Source organism: Monodelphis domestica, chromosome 1, assembly GCF_027887165.1.
Source record: "Monodelphis domestica isolate mMonDom1 chromosome 1, mMonDom1.pri, whole genome shotgun sequence".
NCBI lineage: Eukaryota > Metazoa > Chordata > Mammalia > Didelphimorphia > Didelphidae > Monodelphis > Monodelphis domestica.
Window position 1 is genome coordinate 99,666,858 of NC_077227.1, and position 19,272 is coordinate 99,686,129.

The 19,272-nt window shown below is 34.3% G+C and overlaps 1 protein-coding gene across 3 annotated transcripts in view; it reads right to left on the reverse strand.

Moving 5' to 3' along the window:
* Positions 1–19,272, reverse strand: part of ATRNL1 (attractin like 1) — a 1,148,868-nt gene that overhangs the window by 1,027,785 nt on the left and 101,811 nt on the right. For all 3 annotated transcript variants that reach the window (XM_001377496.5, XM_007478946.3, XM_056803697.1), the window contains exon 8: positions 4,781–5,036. In XM_001377496.5, coding sequence (XP_001377533.4) covers positions 4,781–5,036 — 256 coding nt within the window. The remainder of the gene's footprint in view (positions 1–4,780; positions 5,037–19,272) is intronic.

Consider the following 19,272-nt stretch of genomic DNA (forward strand, 5'->3'; position numbering starts at 1 on the left):
CATTTCATCAAGAATATCTGGAATTCCTCTATTTCATCAAATATTCATTTCTTCCCCTGGAGTATTATGTTCACTTTCACTGGGTAGGTAATTTTTGGTTGTAGGACTAGATCCTTTCTTGCAGAAATATATTCCATGCCTTCCAATACTTTAATGTAGAAGCTGCTAGGTCCTATATAATTCTGATTGTGGCTTCACAATATTATAATTAGATTTTCCTGGCTGCTTGTAGTATTTTTTTCCTGATTTGGGGTTTCTTGAATTTGGCTACCATAGTCCTGGAGTTTTTTAATTTAGGTTTTCTTTCAGGAGGTAATCAGTAGATTCTTTCCATTTCTATTTTCTCCTCTTCTTCAAGAATATCAGAGTGATTTGTTCTGATAACTTCTTCCAATATTGTGTCTAAGTTCTTTTTTTGCTCATGATTTTCAGGAAATACAATCATTCTTATATCATCTCTCCTAGAGGTATTTTCCAGGTTAGTTGTTTTTCCAGTGAGTGATTTCAAATTTTCTTATATTTTTTCATTCTTTTGAATTAATTTATTGTTTCCTACTCTCTCATTCAGTCATTAGCTTTCATTTTCCAATTCTGATTTTTAAAAAGCTATTTTCTTACTTTAGGCTTTGTGCTTCATTTCTTGGGGAGTTATTTTTCCATTTTAGGTATGTATTTACTTTTTTAGAGGATGATTTTCTTCACTAGGTTGTTTATTCTAAGTTGTTGATTTTTTCTATTATTATCTTTTCTTTTTTTCTTCTAAGTTTTTTATTGTTTATTTTTTATCCTTCTTGGAGCTCTTAAGGAATTCATTTTGGGCATCCTTTCACATTTTCCTGTGAGACTTAGCATGTACTGATGTTCTCTTCTGACCTTGTATTTTGGTCATCTTTCTTGTATGGTCATCTTTTCTAGTATGAGTAAACTATAATTCAAGTTAAAATGAATATTTTCTAAAAACATAAATAATTTCTAAGAAATTATGCATGTGATATGAAGAATTCATAGAAATATGGAAAGTCTTAAATGAAATGATACAAAATAAGTAAAATCAGAATGATTTACATAATGCATAAAATAATGTAAAATATCAAAACCAATAAAACAATGCTGAACTCTAAAATACTATGATGGCGTAAATTATACCTGGGGGAAAAATAATGAAATATACCTCCTTCTTATTGGTCAAGAGTTTAATCCTTTAGATGCTGCACACACTGCCAGATGTGTAAGCTCTGCCATTTGATTTTGCTTAATTTTTAGCCAAGTGGAAGGGCCTGAAGAGTGATGATTAAAAATTCAAGAGCTCGAGTTCCAGTTAAGAAAATCAATTTACTGGTCAAACTAGCAATAACCAGTAAATTAATTAGTTAAGGATCTTTCTCAGTGATCAGAGACAGACACACTCAGCCCTTTGATGTATTAAATGCAATTTTGGAAGCTCATTATTCAGTCTTCCTTTAGATAGTCCAAGACTCTCACTGAAGAATACTTAATGAGGAAGAATAAATTTTATTGTACCTCCCCAATTCCTTCATGGTGGTAGTGGAGTAAAACCTGGCCATAAGTTTCTAATCATCTTTGGTGATCTAGATGGGAAGACAGAATTGGGTCTGGTTAAGTTTTGACCTCCACAGCACATTTCAATGGAGGACCCAAGGATCCTATACTGCTGCTCACATTTGGCCTGAGACAGTTCTTGTTTGCCAAACAAAAATGAGTTCACAAACTCTATCCCAATTTAGAAGTTGCTTTGGCAGTAAATGTAAAAGAATATCAGAGCTGAGGAGTGAGGAAAGAGGTTTGAAGGACAGACCAACCCTCAGTTAGAAAAGAAAAAGAAATAATATAGGAAATAAATCTTCTCAGATGCCATAATGTAAGAGGTTGAGAAAGGTGGTGGGGAAACAGAGGTAATAAGAGCAGACGCACTTTAATGAAAGGGAGGAAAGATATCAGGCAAAATATGTAGGGGATGGCAGTATGAATGAAAAATTTTTTAAAGAGAAGTGATTTTATCTTCCTTGGAAAAATCAGTTTGTATAAGGGACACATACTGTAGGTTTTAGGGAAGTAATCATTTAGTAGGAAGAAATAACACTGAAAGATAAAAGGAATGATGAATGCCGGAAGTTCCTGGAGAAGGAAAGGTGATATGATCAAGATTAGAAATAGAGGAGTTAACAAAGAGAACAAAGAAAGAGTATCCAGACATGCAAAAAATATTCATAGCAGTCATTTTTATTGAAGCAAAGAAATGGAAACTATGATGGTGTTTATCAACTAGGGAATAGCTACACAAATTATGATACAATCATATAATAGAATGTGACAGGACTATTAAAAAATGAAGAAAGGCATATCAGAGAAACGTGGGAAGACTTGAATGAACTGATCAAAGTTTCTTAAAAAAAATACAATGTATACAATAAGAACATTACAAAGAAAAACAATTTTGAAAGCTACAAGAATTCTAAACAATGCAATAACCAGTCACAAATCCAGAATAGCAATGTGAATCATGCTTCCCATCTCCTGACAGAGATGATGAATTGGAAATGTAGAATGAGACGCAAATTTTCAGGTATTGCCAATGTGTAGATTTGTTTTGTTTGATTATGTTTATAGAGAGAGTAACACTAATAACAGAACTTTGAAACTTGTGTTAGATTTGTTATGCTTTTAAAAAACCATAATAGGCTTCATAGATTCAGGATTTTACATATATTCCTCTTTTTAATTCTTCTTTGAATATGGAAATGTTTATTGATATTTGCCAAGGTCATAATATTTTTTCCTAAACTGGAACATCCTACAATAACTTCCTATTGTTAAATTAGTGACAACTAACAAAAAATAAAGGTTAACCCTGACAAGGAAGAAGATCAGATTCAGAGCTGGGGAGATGCTTTAATTTTATCAATGAAATAGGAGGGGAGATTGTATGCAGCTGGAGAAGAGTTGAAAGGTGGCACTGGAAGCTTAAAGGAAAGAATTAGAAAGTCTGAAATAGCCACATCAGGAAGTGTGTTAGTGAACTAATCAGAAAAGGAGTTCTGCAATAAAATCAGGGCTCATTTGAGATGTGAAAACAAATATCTACTGGACTCAGAGCCAAATTTGTGTGACTTTCTCCAGCAATGGTCAGCAGCTCAAGAGGAAAGAAGGAGTCAGAATAAAAAGGCAACTTGGCCTTTACATTTAGCAAGACAGGAGATCCATTGGCATCAGCACCTTGGGAAACTAGCTTACTAAAGATTAAGTAAAATAAGGCCAGTGCAAGAGTGATGGAATGATGAAAAGCGAGAAGTCACCATTAGAAAAGGAAATACGAAAGTTTAAAAAGTTTTAGGAGAGAAGGGAAATGGAAGAGTGGGAATGAAAGTTCAAAATAACACAAGTATTTGGGGGTATTCTATGTGGTATAATCACCCACTACATTTTGCCTATGGCAAAATGGAGCTAGAGTTCATTAAAATCAAAAAAGCTGATGAACTAAAAGCCAGAGAGTTTTCATGGAAATTAACATGAATTCTGAAATCTCCTAAAATGACAGAAGAGATTGTGAAGGAGAAGGTTTCAAAGAATGTTGAGAGTGGAAAGGAATTTCAAAGGCCATCATTACCCATAGCAAAACCATTAAATAATCCTTTCTTTCTACAGCATCAAAGACAACTGATTAACTAGTCACTACTTGAAGACTCAGTAGAACCCATTATGGATCAAAATGGGTCATCCTGCTTTTTCCTGAGACCTAGTGAAAGAAGATTATGGGTCAGGTACAGAACTCCTTGAGAAAGGGGAATGATGTATAAATTTCCCATCAGATGACCACAGCAAAAATCCAGACTGGTCCTATGTTTGTATTTTTAAGTGTACTTCAAAGAATGAGAGAATGGTTATTGGTAGCAAAAGGGTTAGAAGGAATTGTAGAATATGAGCTTTATACTAATAAAGCTTTATCCTTGAAACCCCTTTCTGACTACAAAATCCTATGTACAATCATCAACTGAACCAGTAAGAATAAAGTAAAAAACTGAACTGTAACAGGGGCAGCTAAAGGGTTGAGGGGCTTGAGAGCCAGGGCTAGAGACAGGAGATCCTGGCTACAACTCCGACTTCAGATACTTCCCAGCTGTGGGAACCTGGGCAAGTCACTTAACCCCCAATGTCTAGCCCTTATTGCTCTTCTGTCTTAAAACCAATACACAGGATTGATTCTAAGATGGAATAAGGGTTTTAAAAAAAAACACAACAGAACTTTATTTACTCAAAAATTCTGAAATCACTATATGTAACAATGATTTTAGGTTACTTTGTAGACCTTATGATTATTAAAAGCTTTCTCTTCTAAAGCCCTGAGGATATAGCACCACCTACTGATTTATTTTAAAATCAAATTCAAATTTCTTGGAAAATTTAACTTTTATGGAGAACACAATCAAATCAATCAACATTTATTAAGCACCTACTGTATCCCAGGTACAATGCTATGCTCTAGGGATACTAAGATACCCCCCCCTCAAAAAAAAAGAAGAAAAAAAGAAAGAAATTCTGCTCTCAAGGACATTTTCCAAAATGTAGATGAGAACAGACCAAAAGATTAAATGACAAAGCCTAAAAAATATATTCCTGATATTAGAAATTATCAGTCTCTAGTTTTTTGCTCCTAATCTCAAACCACTCAGCATTTCTACTAAATTCATTTATGAAAGACAATGTATTCTTAATTATTGATGGGAAAAGGGTATCATTAAATACATTATTAATAGTAACTCACAGATATGGTATTCCTGTATGCTGCTTGTATAACCATATACTGCCGAGTATCCAAAAATTATGATCATGACAACATCTCTACTATCCAGCTCCATAATATGTGCTGAGTGTCCCTCCACAGCATACTGCTGACCGTGTCCAAGGACAGTGGGGGTTTTTGTACTCCATGACTGACTATGTATGTTGAAAACCCACAATTCATCTGTGACATTGCCATTATTTGTTTCAATTTTGCCTCCATACATGAAGATATTGTCCTGTAAATTAAAAAAATTAAAAGAAAAAGTTATAACTATTTTCTCAGAAACAGATAAATAGAGGTATTAATGCTTTTAATATTTTAGTAATCATCCACAAAACACATAAAACAATCTCTACCTCTAAAAATTAGTGATTTTTAACTGTTTTAATTAAAATATTTTAAATTTTAAAATAATTTAATTTTAATTTTAGTAAAAAATTTAATTAATTTTTTTGCAGTGCTCATTTATGTTGTCAGTGATATAGAAATATATGTTTTATAGATACATATATATGTGCATATATTAAGTTAAGCTTCTGGACTTGGAACTGAATTCTCATCTTCCTTTCCCCATCCCCATTTAAACAACAACAAAAATAACCCCTCACACTTTTCCCTTTTCCAAATCTCTCTAAATAATATACCAACAAAAGCCAAAAATGACATAATGCTAAAGGATAAAGAGTTAAAACTACCTAGAAAGTCTTGGAGATAGTCTTTGATGAGCTCTAGTTTCTTTTTGGTCTCCCAGACACCTAACTTTTAATTTGGGTAAGTGAATATAACTGAGTATACAAGTATTCCTGACTCTGCTAGCCACATAGTAAATTTATTTCTTTGATGCTAATGTGCCATCCCGTCAAGTACTTATGTATTGCTTGAGAACCTCTGGTCATAGAAACTTGCAATACTTTTCCAATTGGCCTTTGGCCTCTCTATAATCAGAGAAACCTTTAATAATTTGTTAGCAATTGGGAAAGACAAGCTTCTTCAGTCTTCATCAGCATTTCTTCAAAATTGTTTCTACTGCCTAATCTCATTCTTAAATCTTCTCTAATTTCCTAGAAAAGCAGCAAAAAAAAATTACAAAGAAGTATCACTATTGTGTGTCAAACCTCATCTTTATCCAATGAAAAACTAGTCTCATTCCAACATGATTAACTAGCAGAATTCTTACTTGCCATTTCCTGATGTCTGCATTGTATCTAGATACAGTTCATATCTTAAACTAAGACACAAGGGATTACAGAACTCTATTCTGTTTTATTTTAATGTAATTACCTTTATTCTAAAATACATTTTTTCAGTTGAAATATAAGGTGATTTTTTTCATTAAATGAACAAAAAATACACTGTAAAAAAAACCAGCATGACTACAAAAAGGTCTGTGAATAGATATGAAAAGAAATTGGGTAGAGATGGAAATTTTCAGAAAGAATTTATAAACAATGTAATAATACAACAAACATTTATTAAGTAGCTACTGTATGCAAAGTACTAGGTTAGGCATTACAAGGCACAAAGATTACATGAGATACTGCCTCTGACTTCAAAAATTTTACCATTTTAAAGAGATACAGAAAATAACAACCTGGATACCTAAAAACATAATATTATATGTTTAATACTATAAAGACAATCAAAAACAAAATGCTATATAAGGTCTGAGGAAGAAGGTTATCATTCTTGATCATGGAATCATAGAAGGCTTTGTGGAAGAAATAATATTTTGAGTTTTACTTTAGAGAATGGGTAGGAAATTCAGTATACAAAGAAAGGGAAAGAAGACATTCTAGGCACCATCACCAAACTAAGCAGAGTCATGGAATCAGTAGAAAGCACAGCTATGGAGCAGGGCACAGTCCATCGTCAGTATAGAGCTAGAGGAGTGGAAAGATATAAGGCAGAGCTTGAAAAGGAGGGGAGCATCTATTTGGGAAGTGCCTGGAATGCTAAGCAGAAGAGTTTCAACTTGATTCAGCAGGAATTAGGAAAGCACTAAAGATTTCTGATAGAAACAAGGAGTGGAGAAGAGGTAAAAAAAGGGAATAAGCATTTACATGGTGCTAAGCACTATGCTAAGGACTTTACTTTGATACAATCCTGAGAGGTTGGTGCTATGATTACCCTCATTTAAAGCTAAGGAAACTGAGGTAAACAGGGTTTGAGTGATCTGCCCAGGATCCCAGCATCTGAGGCTGCATTTGAACTCAAGTCTTCCTGACTCCAGGGCAATACTCTATTCACTGTCTTTATGAAAAAATAAATTGTATATAGTAAGGAGTAGGAGTGGTATTCCCCAATTTTACAGAGGGGGAAATGGAAACTTGGAAAGGTTTCATGTCCACTCCAAGGTCAGTCACTGGGAAATACTGGGGGGAGGGGGGGGGACCTGACATTTGTTTTTTCTTGACTGTATATCCTCCAAAATTACAACAATGATGAACTTGAATTTAACATCATAAAGAGGCATTCAAAGTTGCAAGGAAAGTGATGACATGAATAAAAAGAATGGCTTACGATAATTTTAGCAACTTTGTGTCAAATGAAATGTAACTGGGAGGGTCTGGAATGAAGAAAGATAAAACTAGGAAACATGGCAAAGAAGTAATGAAAATGTGAAGTCATGGCTGTTGAAATAGAAAAGGAGGGATAGCTCCAAGGCACTCTTTTAATTAAATTATTAAATTAAATCTGTTATCTCATCCAAGATGAGTATTCCCACCTTCAGGAAAGATGGATGGCAGCTAATTCCAGCAACACTGAGGAAAAAGAAGTTGGCAGGGATTGGTAATAGGCTGCCCAGAGATGAAGGGAAAACCATAGAAAAGAGAAAGAAAAGGAACCTGATTCTTAGCAGGTATGAAATCATCTGCAAATGCGAGTGAGGCAATGCCAAAGATGGATATCATCAGCAATTTGGCCTAATGCCCACCAACCCTAAGAAAAGTAGCCCAAGATATCAATCTTGCTTTCACTTAGTCTAATGAACATCTGACATTATTTCAGTATAAATCTGATGGGTTAGTTCTCTGGGCCCTGGAAACTTGATTTTGTTTGAGCTTATGCAGGTCTAAAACTTAGAAAAGTGTAAAGCAATGGATATTGAAATTATTGACACAGAACGTGTCAATTTGGCCTGGCAAGCCAAAGAAAGCAAAATAATTCTCAGACATGCACATTTTAGATTTTAAAACAAAGGTAAAGCCTCTTTTGGAATGGCAAGAGAGTGCAGTAGAGAAAGCATTGGGCCTGGAGTAAAGAAGACCTCAATTCAAATCTGGCCTTAGACACTTACTGTGTGACCCTGAGCAAGCCATTTAACATTGTTTGCCCCAGTTCCTTATTTGTAAAATGGGTTTGAGAAAGAACAACAAACCACTTTAGGATCTTTGCCAAGAAAACATGAAATGTGGTCATGAATGAATGAATGAATGAAATGAGTGAACAAAAACAAAAGTGTCTTTAGTTAGAATGAATATACAATATTTGATCAATTATTATTAATTACACATTGTAGAAAGTAATAATATTTATATGACTTCCTAATATCATCTACCTAAAGGTATCTGTGGCACACACACAAAAAATTTTAATGACATTATTAGCAATGAAGTAGTTTTTTATTTGCTTAAGCATTATCCAGTACATTCAATTCAGATTTTCAGTAAAAATAGAAGCAAAATTTTGCAGGGTCCCAAATCTTCCAAAGTGTAAAAATTCTTCCAAATTAATCTGCCTAAAATAGAAAGAACATACATGGATCTTAAATGGCGCATAGTAAGTGCTTTAAAAATATTTATATCTACTATTCTCCAAAAATAACATACAAAAAAGATGCCTAAGAGATCATCAACTACTGATATATATGACTCTTGTCCCATCTAAATAAAACTTTTATGAAAATAATTTACACATGCATCAGACATTCTTTTTTCAGATTCTATCATCTCACTCTTGATTTATAAATAAGTAAATTAATAATTAATTTACTTTACTAATAAAACTAATTATTATTTATTTACAGAAATATAGTTAATTAAAACCAAATATTTTCCAGTTCTAGGCAATTCTTTTTTAATTATATACTTAGTAACAACAACAAAAAAACTCATTTAACTAAACAAATGCATGTATAAAACCACAAACTCCACATTCTTTACAATTTGTTTAAAAATATATAAATTATATAGATGTAAGCTAATATAAACATCTGCTTTTGAGTTTCCTTTGGATTTGTTTTACTTGGTTAATTTTTTCTCTTGTTTTTGTGACTTTTTTATATGTAATCATGGTATATATTATTCTTTTTTCTTGCCTTTTCATCTCTTCATATATTTCCCTTATTTTCTTTATAGTTCCCATATTGTCCTTTTGTCATTGAAATACCTCTTCTATTCACATCCCTTCCCAAAAATCGTCACTTGTCCTCTCTCCTTGCCCTCTTAGTTCCAAATCAGTCCATATTTCCAGAGATCACTCCCTTATCCCTTATCTTTTGTTTCTTATTCTATCTACTTTTTCCAAAATCCTTTCCTTATCCCCCAAGTGTGACCCCTTAACTTCTTCCTTTATTCCTTCATCTTATCCTCCTACTTTTTCATTTGTACTCCCCTCTGGGTATCCCTTCCTTTTTCTCATCTTCTTATCCTCTTTTCTCTTCCTAGTCCCTCCCTTATCCCATCCCCTCTACTCTTCTGTTTCTCTGTACGTTAAGAACATTTTTACCCTTCTAATTCTGTATGTTATTCTCTCTTTATCCCAGGTCTGATGAGAGTTGGATTCTAGAACTCCAAGACTTCCACCCCCTCCTCCATGGCAGCTCCTCTACTCATTCCTCCATCATATGATACTGCCATACCACTCTGCCTCCTCCTGGACTATTGCACTACCATTTTGATTCATTCCATTACATTCCCTCAATAGCAAGTCTTCCATCCATACGGGCCCCTTTAAATACTCAGGCAACGATGTCATTCCCCAGGGCAAGAGATGACATTTTCCTCATAACAGAATCTAAAGATCTTCTGGGTTGCTTATGATTAGTCTTTCATTACCTTTGTATTTTCTTATGGATCAAATTTTCTGTTGAGTTCTGGGGTTTTCTCCAAGAATAGTTGAAACTCCTTTGGTTCATTAAATGTACATTTTTTCCTTTTTTTAAATAAATACTCATATTTGCTGGATATGTTGTTCTTGTAAACCCAGTTCTTTTGCTCTATGAAATGCTTTCCTATATATCCTTTATTCTTTCAATATTGTGGCTGCTAAGTCTTCTATTATTCTAACTGTGGCTCCACAATATTTGAATTGTTTTTCTCTTGTTGCTTGTAGTATTTTTCCCTTACAGAGGGAGCTATGGAACTCAGTAATGATGTTCCTGTGCATTTTCATCTTTGCATCACTTTGAGGTGGTGATTTCTGGATCCTTTAAATTTCTACTTTACTCTTTGTTTCTAGAATTTATAGTTTTCCTTGATAATTTCTTTGAGTACAGTGTCTAAATTCTTTTTAACATAACTCTTCAGAAGTCCAGATATTCTTATATTGTCTCTCCTTGATCTATTTCCTAGGTCAGTTGTTTTAGTGATAAGAGGTTTCACATTCTCTTCTACTATTTCATTCTTTTGATTTTGCTTTTATTTCTTATTGTCCTAGGAAATCATTAGCTTCTTGTCTAATTCTCATTCCTAATACAGTATTTTCTTCCACAAATTTCTGGATATTTTTTTCCCATTTGGATGATCTTTTTTCATAATTTTCTTGATTTTCTTGCATTGCTCTTACCTTTTTCTAATTTTTCCTCCAATTCTTACATTTGGTTTTTCAAATCTTTTTTAAGTTCTTCCAAAAACTATTTTTGAGCTTATGGCTATTTATTGTATTTCTTTGCTGTTTTGAAGTAGGTGTTTTTGCTTCACTGTCCTCTGAGTTTGAGCTGAGATCTTCTCTGTATCCATAATACCTATCTATATAGTTGCATTCTTTCTCCATTGTTTGCTCCTTTTTTTTAAACCTTAGCAACCAGGCCAATAGACTTAATTATTAGTTTGTTTGGGGGGGTTTCCTGGAGTCCCAAGGTTTCTATTGTATTCATCTTTGTTATCTCAGGTTTCAGGACTTTTTTGTGTATGTATGTTTTTTCCTGGTCTTGTTTAGTTGTTGCCATTTTAATAGTCCAGAGTTGGATGTGTGCTTGGTCTTCTGCTCAAACTCCAGTCTGTGATTGACCTTCAGTGCTCCAACCAGAGTCCAAGGGCAATTCTGCTACTATAAGCAGTAAATCCACCTCCCTTGGGGCAACAACCAGGGACTCCACTCTCCAGGGAGTGCCCATAGCTGATGAGACCTCAGTCCCTCAGCAAACACATTCACTGTTGTGTGCTCCTTCTTCACTTGTCCTCTTTTCCTTCTGCTATGGCCCTGGACAAAGGAAGTGATCAGGCCTCATTTTTCAGGCCTCAAAAGTCCCTTGTTTGTTAGCAATTAGACTTGAGTTCCCACCCCTAGGGACCATGAATCAGGAGCAGAGACCATAACAGACACCAAAGCTACCAGGGCCCTCCACCTTTGGAATCAATTTCAATGGTATTTTAGGGGATGCAGGCTCCCCTGGTTCAGCAAACAAGGTGAGATTCTTAATCCTGCCCTCCAGGATTGCTTTGTGGATTCCTTAATTTGTACTGTTACTGCCACTAGGTTCTCCCTAAGGTGGTGGGACTGATTGTAGGAAGTCAGAAATCTTTCTCCCTGGCTGTCCTTAGCTATTCCACTTCACTCTGGATTCTTACCTGTTTTGTCACTTTTAGTAGTGATTTATAGAGTTATTTTTCGTTATTGGGGTGGGGGTGGGGTAGGAGGGCAAGAAAACTTCATACCCTTCTCAGCAACCTTCCCATCAAAGGCATTCTTGATTAGGGCAACAGGTTTTCACAAAGAATATTCCACAACAAACCACTAATCTATATGATTCAGTAAAAGATGTAGAGAAAAAACTATTTCAATATGCTCTTTGTTTGCTGAATTTTAGTTTTTGATCTGTTTGAACAAAATGCCAGCTTAAAAGCTCTCTTCCAACAAGGTTATCACAAGCTAACATCAAAATTATGCAAGATTTTGAAAGATACAGCAGTAGAGACAACCTGGTTTGACAACCCTCTTTGGATCATCATCAAGTGAAATACAAAACAGGAAAAGGCGTGCTCATCAAAGGTATTCACCACTCTCATGGAAGAGCATTAACAGCTGAGGTCCTCCAAATTTTCCCATTTGTGGATGATATTAATCCAGCTGTATCAAGTACCAGAAAAGTACAGTAAGACCCATAAACCCAATAAGACCCATAAACATTCAAAAGAATTTAAATGTTAGTAATCACACCCCCTAATTACACACATACACACACACACACACACACACACACACACACACACACACACACACACACACAACCAAGTGAATGAAAATATCTATCATCCAAACTATAATTTGTTAAATGGACGAGCTAGATAAGAGCTCACCTCCTCTGTATGAGCTCAGTGCTTCCATGATTATATGTACATACATATGTAAATATACATATGGGAATGGGTCTCTCAGTGAGCCTGTGTATGCATGCATGTGTTCCCTTATCCACAGCTTAGCTAATCCCCTTGGCACACTAAAGGTCCACCTAAGGCAGCCATCTGCCCCATGGGCTCTCCCGCTTTTGCTTTCTCTTGGGGGTTGGAATGTTGTGGAGGGGGAAGCTGCAGAGCACCCAACTGGGGGGCTGAGGTGAGCACCTATATATGACGTCAGCAAGTGTTTAATTCTACCTATGATTTCAGTCATCCATGGTAGGTCTTGGAGTATGTGTGTACGTGGCCCTACTGAAGGTATATAAAGATTCACATACATATGCATGTGTTTATATATGTAAATAATTTAATTGGATCTGACTCTTCATGACCCAGTGAACATGCCATACAGGCATCTAAAGCTCTTCACAGTGTAGCACCTTTCTACATTTCCACTCTTACAGCCCATAAAAACCCTTTGCAAATGCTGTGGTCCAGACCCACTGGTTGATTGGTGTTTTTCATAAATGATAATCTATCATATAATTCCATTCCTTTGCACTAATTAACTGACTCCATACCTGGAAGGTTCTGCCTTTTAAAATTCCATTTACTGAGCTCAAGTGTCACTGTTGCAGCAATCCTTTCCAAGTCCCCCAAGCTATTACTGTCATTTCTAAAGCTATCTTCCATCTTCTCTCATTTTACCTTGTATGTATATAACATCTCCCCAGTTAGAATGCAGGCACCCTGAGGATAGGGGGTGTTTTGCTTCTATCCCCAGTTCTTAGCACACTGTCTACATAAAGTAAGTCTACATAAAGTACTTAAATAGCTGCTGCCTAAGGAATTTCTCTTCCTTCTCATCTGACATATTCCTCCTCTGCAAGAAGAGTATCCATTTCCTATTTCCAGGCATACGTCAAGGTTCTGTCCCATAGCTCTCTCATCTTGTCTCTATACCTTCTCTCTTACACATCTCTTTAGGTCCCATGGTTGAATAATAATTTCTATGCCGATGACTAAATTTCTATGTATCTAGCCCTCAAAAATCACCTGAGATCCAATCAATTAAAAAATTTTAATTAAGTACCAAGGAGTCAAAGACAAAAATTAAGCAGCCCCTTCCCTCAGGAAGTTTATCAAAGATACAGCATGTATGTGTTACAAACATATACAAATTATGTGAAAAATAAATAAAGTTAATTTGGTGACAGTAGTAGCAGCTGAAAGGGATCCAAAAAAGCTTCATGTGGAAGGTGGTAGTTAAGATAAACATTGAAGAAAACTAGGGATTCTAAGAGTTAGAAGTGAGGAAGAAATTCATTCAAAACCTAAAAAGGCAAGGAGATGGGAGAAAATATTACATGTGAGGAATGTCAAGAATGCTAACTTGTCTGAACAACAGAGGAAACAATGTAGAGCAAATATAATAATGCTATAAAGAAAGGGTGTAAGAAAGTTGTTAAAGGTTTTAAATATTATTCATTTATCTCTACTTGATTTCTTTTTTGTCATATTTGTCATAAAGGCAACTCAATTTCAAAAAATACAAAATATAATTTTTCTTTCCTCATAAACATACCCTGTCCCCTAATCTCCTTTTTTATGTCAGACATCATTCTTCCATTCACCTAGATTCATAAGCTAGAAATCATATATCATTCTTCACTTTCATTCACTTCCCCCCATCCAATTAACTGCCAACTCATTGATTTTACCTCCTCAGCATCTCTTAATAACAAAATTTTCAAATATACTAGAAAAAAAGATCCTATGAAGGCACGAAAATTTGAATAGTACAAGATTATTTCACAACTTTGAAAAATCACAGAAGAAAATGGAACATTATATTCCAAAATGCATAGAAAGCGCAACATGAGATGACATATTGTGCAAATCTGAGTTTAATCACCAGTGAAAAAAGAGTAATTCAGGGCATTCAAAGAATGCCTACCAAGAAGAGAAGTGAGATATTACCAACTTGTAAACACCCTTACACAAGAGAAACATACATATATGAAGGAAAGAAAAGGTGATGGAATCAATTATTTAATGTTCCAAAGTTACTTAATTATTTAATGTTTAGAAGTTTTGTCAAGTAATGATTTTAAAAGGGCATAGAAGATTACAGACTTAATTATAATAGAAAGGAGTAAGTTACATAGTTCTATCAAATACATGGGGGGGGTGGGGAATGAAGAAATGGAAATTACCACTATGTCTTGGAAAGATGAAGTGTTACAGGATAGTGGAAGATGGGAAGAATTAAGACCCAGAAAAAGGAAGGGGTCCCATGAAAAACATGCCTATTTATAAAAAGGACTACATATATGAAGAAGGATGAAGATCTTATGATAGGTATAGTCTTGGGAGAGTTTGTATGGGAAGGCCACTTTCATTGAGAAAGTGTTGTGCTTGCATGGGAGCAATCCACTCCAAAAAAAAGTATATGATATAGCAGAGAATTCAAGCCCCTTGAATGAGGAAAGGTGGTGGGTATAGTGTGGAACAAAAATGCAGAGATAAGATGGCAAAGATTCTAAGAAGGAATTTGAACATGGTATGGTCAGGAAAATAGGGTTCAACAGCATAATTTAAAGCATTAGGTAATTTCTACCACATCATTGCTTATGTTAGATGTTGCTTCTCTCATTAATAGATTAAATAGTTTTAATTAAATGAAATAGATTTAAATCGAGTAAATAGATTTTAAGAGTACAACAGGGTGGCAGGAAAGAATGAGACAAGATTTATAAAGGAAATTATATAGAAATTAATCAAAAGAGGAAACTTAAATCTAGTACTTCAGAAACTCAAACCACACCCTCCATGATGAACTTGGTGAATTAAATTAAGGATATAACTTATATTTAATATTATAATTAAGGAATTAAATAAGGATATGACCTAAGAATCGGAAAATAAAGAGGAAAAAACAGCAATAAGTCTTTTTTTATGTGAAATAAAAGTGAATTAAAAATAAGAAACTGAAGAAGAGGAATGGAGGAAAGATTTTGCACTAACTTCTTAGATGAATGGGGAAAGAGAAGCAATTAAAGATAAAATACTATGTATATTTAAATTAAAAATAAATTAATGATTATCATAAGATCCATCATCTAGAAGGAAGCATAGGCAAATGGAATTGGAATCAAGGGAGGGAGCATGTGAAAATAGATAAGTATAAAAATAAGAAAAATAATATCTTTCTTAAAAAATGATCTTATTGAGCATGTCCTCCTGGATCTCTCTTCTCTTCTGACTGTCTCAAAATACCTCATTATTATCCCACCCCCAACCCTGTTCTCCAAATATTCCTTTCTGTACAGAGGAGTTAAGGAGTCACTCCTTATATGTTGATGCTATGGGAGCAAATGAAATTGCAAAGGGATAGATTTCAGTAAGAATAACTTCTTCCCTTCACTTTTTCTTCATGATAACTAGGATTTCTTTACTTTTGTTTGTATGTGAAATGGACCCATTTAGCAATCTAGTAAATTCTATGAAATCTTTCTCATAATATTTTAAATGCATAAAATAAAATACATAGCACAAATAAGGAAACAAATTATATTGAAATACAATTACCAAAAGTTGTCAGCTTGGGAAAGGAAACACACAAAAAAAGGAAGAAAATAATACCTAAAAACTGGAATAGGAAAATTTGTAAAAGAAGCACAAAAATTCACTGAAGAGTAGAACTATTTAAAAAACCAGAAGTGGAAAAATGGGAAAATATATTTAAAATACTCATTGATGAGAAAATTTTCTTAAACAGGAGAATTGACCCCATGGGAAAGTATATACAAAATTCATTAAAGAAAATTTATTTTAAAATAGAACTGGCCAAATGGAAAATGGAATTATGAAATCACACTGAAGAAAATAATTCCATAAAAACTAAAATTGGGCAAATTGAAGCTAATAACTCTCACACATCAATAAACAATAAAACAGAGGCAACAGAATGAAAAAATTTGAAGACAATGTGAACTATCTCACTGGAAAAACAAGTGATCCAGGAAAGATGTTATTGAACTATTTCAAAGTCATGCTCAAAAAAAGAGACACCATCTTTCAAGAAATTATCAAGGATGGGAGGTTCTAGGTTCAAATCTGGCCTTGAATACTTCCTAGATCCTGGGCAAGCCACTTAACCCCCATTGCCTAGCCCTTATCACTCTTCTACCTGGGAACCGATACTCAGTACTCATTTCTAAGATTGGAGGTAAGGGTATTTTTTTAAAAAGAGAGACATTTTCAAAGAAAATTTCCTTGATATTTTAGAATCAGAGGATAAAATAGAAATTGAAAGTATCTGCTAATCACCTCCTTTAAAAAATCCCAAAATGAAAATTCCAAGCAATATTCTAGCCAAATTCCAGAACCCTCGGGTCATGGAAAAAATATTGCAAGCATGCAAAATGAAATATTTCAAAAATCATGAAGCTTCAGTAAGAATAACACAAGATTTAGCAGTTTCTACATTAAAGGATCAGAGGGCCTATAAATGATATTCTGGAGGGCAAAGGAACTAGGATAACAATCAAGAACTACCTACCCAGAAAAACTGAGTAATTGTTTAGGGGGGAAATGGGCATCGAATGAAACAAAGGACTTCCAAGCATTTCTGATGAAAATACAAATGCTGAAGAGAAATTTTGACCCTCAAATGCAGATCTCAAGAAAAGCATAAAAGGTTACAAAGGAAGATGAAATAAAAAGGGGTTAAATAAGGTTAAACTGCTTAAATCCCTACAAGAAGATACTTGCAACTTCAAAGAGCATTATTATTAGGGCAATTAGAAGGAATATACATAGATAGATGGCAAGGCAAAAGTTGAACAGGATGGGACATCTAAAAAATAAAATTAAGGGGTGAGAAAGAAATACAGTGAGAGAAGTAGAAAGGAATAAATCATCTCACAAAAAGAGGTGTACAAAAGTTTTTACAGTAGAGGAGGACATGGGGGAAGAGGGTAGGGAAGTGCTTGAACATTAGTTTCATTAAAATTGACTCAAAGAGGAGAGAACATGCTCAATTGGATAAAGAAGTCTCTTAATCTATAGGAAAGTAGGAGGGGAAATGAATAAGAGAACAGGAGATAACAGAAGGAAGAGAAATAGGGGGAAATGATGGTCAGAAACAAAACACTTTTATGGATGGACAAAATGTAAAAGAGAGAAAGCAGAATAAATTGGAGAAAATAGAACAAGAGTAACACAGTAATCATACTAGTGAGAAAAAATTACAAGTTTCTCTAATAAAGGCCTCACTTCTTAAATGTAGAGAGAAACGAATCAGATGTCTAGTACATGTCATCTCTCAACCACTGCATGGTCAAAAGATAGGTAGTTTTCAGATGAAGTAATCAAAGCTATCTATAGTTAATATAAAAAATGCTTGAAATTGCTACTAATTAGAGAAATGAAAATTAAAACAATTCTGAGGTGCTACTATCAGATGGACAGAAAAAGAAAATGACAAAAGTTGAAAGGGATATAGGATAATTGAGACTCTAATGCCCTTATGGGGGAATTGTGAAATAATTCAACCATTCAGGAGAGCAATTTGGAACTATGCTCAAAGGGCTACAAAGCCATACATCTACTTTGACTGAGCAATACTATTACTAGGTCTGTATCCCAAAGAGATAAAAAAAAAAGGAAAAGGACCTATATGAACAAAAATGTTTATAAGAGCTCTTTTTGTGGTAACAAAGAATTGGAAAATGTGGGGACACCCATCAAATGAGGGATGGCTGAGTAAATTGTGGTATATGACTGTAGTGGAATACTATTGTGCATGATGAGCAGTATGATATCAGAAACATCTAGAAAGACTTACACAACAAACTGATGTAGAATGAAAAACCAAGAAACCATAATATACTGTAACAGCAATACTCTATGATGAACTACTGTGAATGACTTAACTATTCCCTTTTTAAATTATTTTTTCCAGATTTACATATGTTTTCTATGCATATATGTTTTATGTTTTTTATTATATGTGATTCAATAATAATTTTCTGACATTTTGTAATCCATGTTCTCTCCCACCTTCCAACCCCTTCACCCTCCCAAAGAAAGCAAGTATTATGATATAGGTTGTACATGTTTTTTCATATAATAAATATTTCCATATTCATCATGTTATAAAACAAGACATATATCACCTACCCAAGAAAGAAATTGGTAGAAGAATGACCTAGCTATTCTCAGAAATACAATAATCCAAGAAAATCCCAAAGAACATGTGGTGAAAAATGCCACCTGCCTTCAAAGAAAGAAATGATGGAGTCTGAATCCAGACCAAAGTATATTATATTTCACTTTCTTCCTTTTTTGTTTGAGTTTCTTTCCACAAAAGAACAAATATGAAAAAACGGTTTACATGATTGATTATACATGTAAAATATATATCAGATTGTTTATTGACTTAGCAAGGGGGAGGGAAGAAAGAGAATTCAGGACTAAAAATTTTCTTAAGAGAATGCTAAAATTATTTTTACATGTTATTAGGGAAAAGTAAAATAAAATCTCAACAAAGGAAATGACAGTTATCACCATTTAAAAAATAACAAGTTCATATATCTCAGTTTAGTAATTCCTACTTTAATATATTCTGCACAACCCTGCAAAAGTAATCTCCTATATATAAAATAATATTAATAACAAAAGCTATACTTTGCTCAAGTTTACCTGGGTTCTATTGCTAAGCACCCATCATTTGGAGGAACATACTTCCTCCACCATCAATATTTCTCCCACACCTCACAGCTCTTCACTCTGTATACCAAAGCACTCTGCAAGACCATTTAAACTCTCCCAATTATTCCCAGTCTCCCAATATCCCATGATCCTGTCACATGGCAACCAACATAGCTTCCAAGCCCCAAGTAAGCA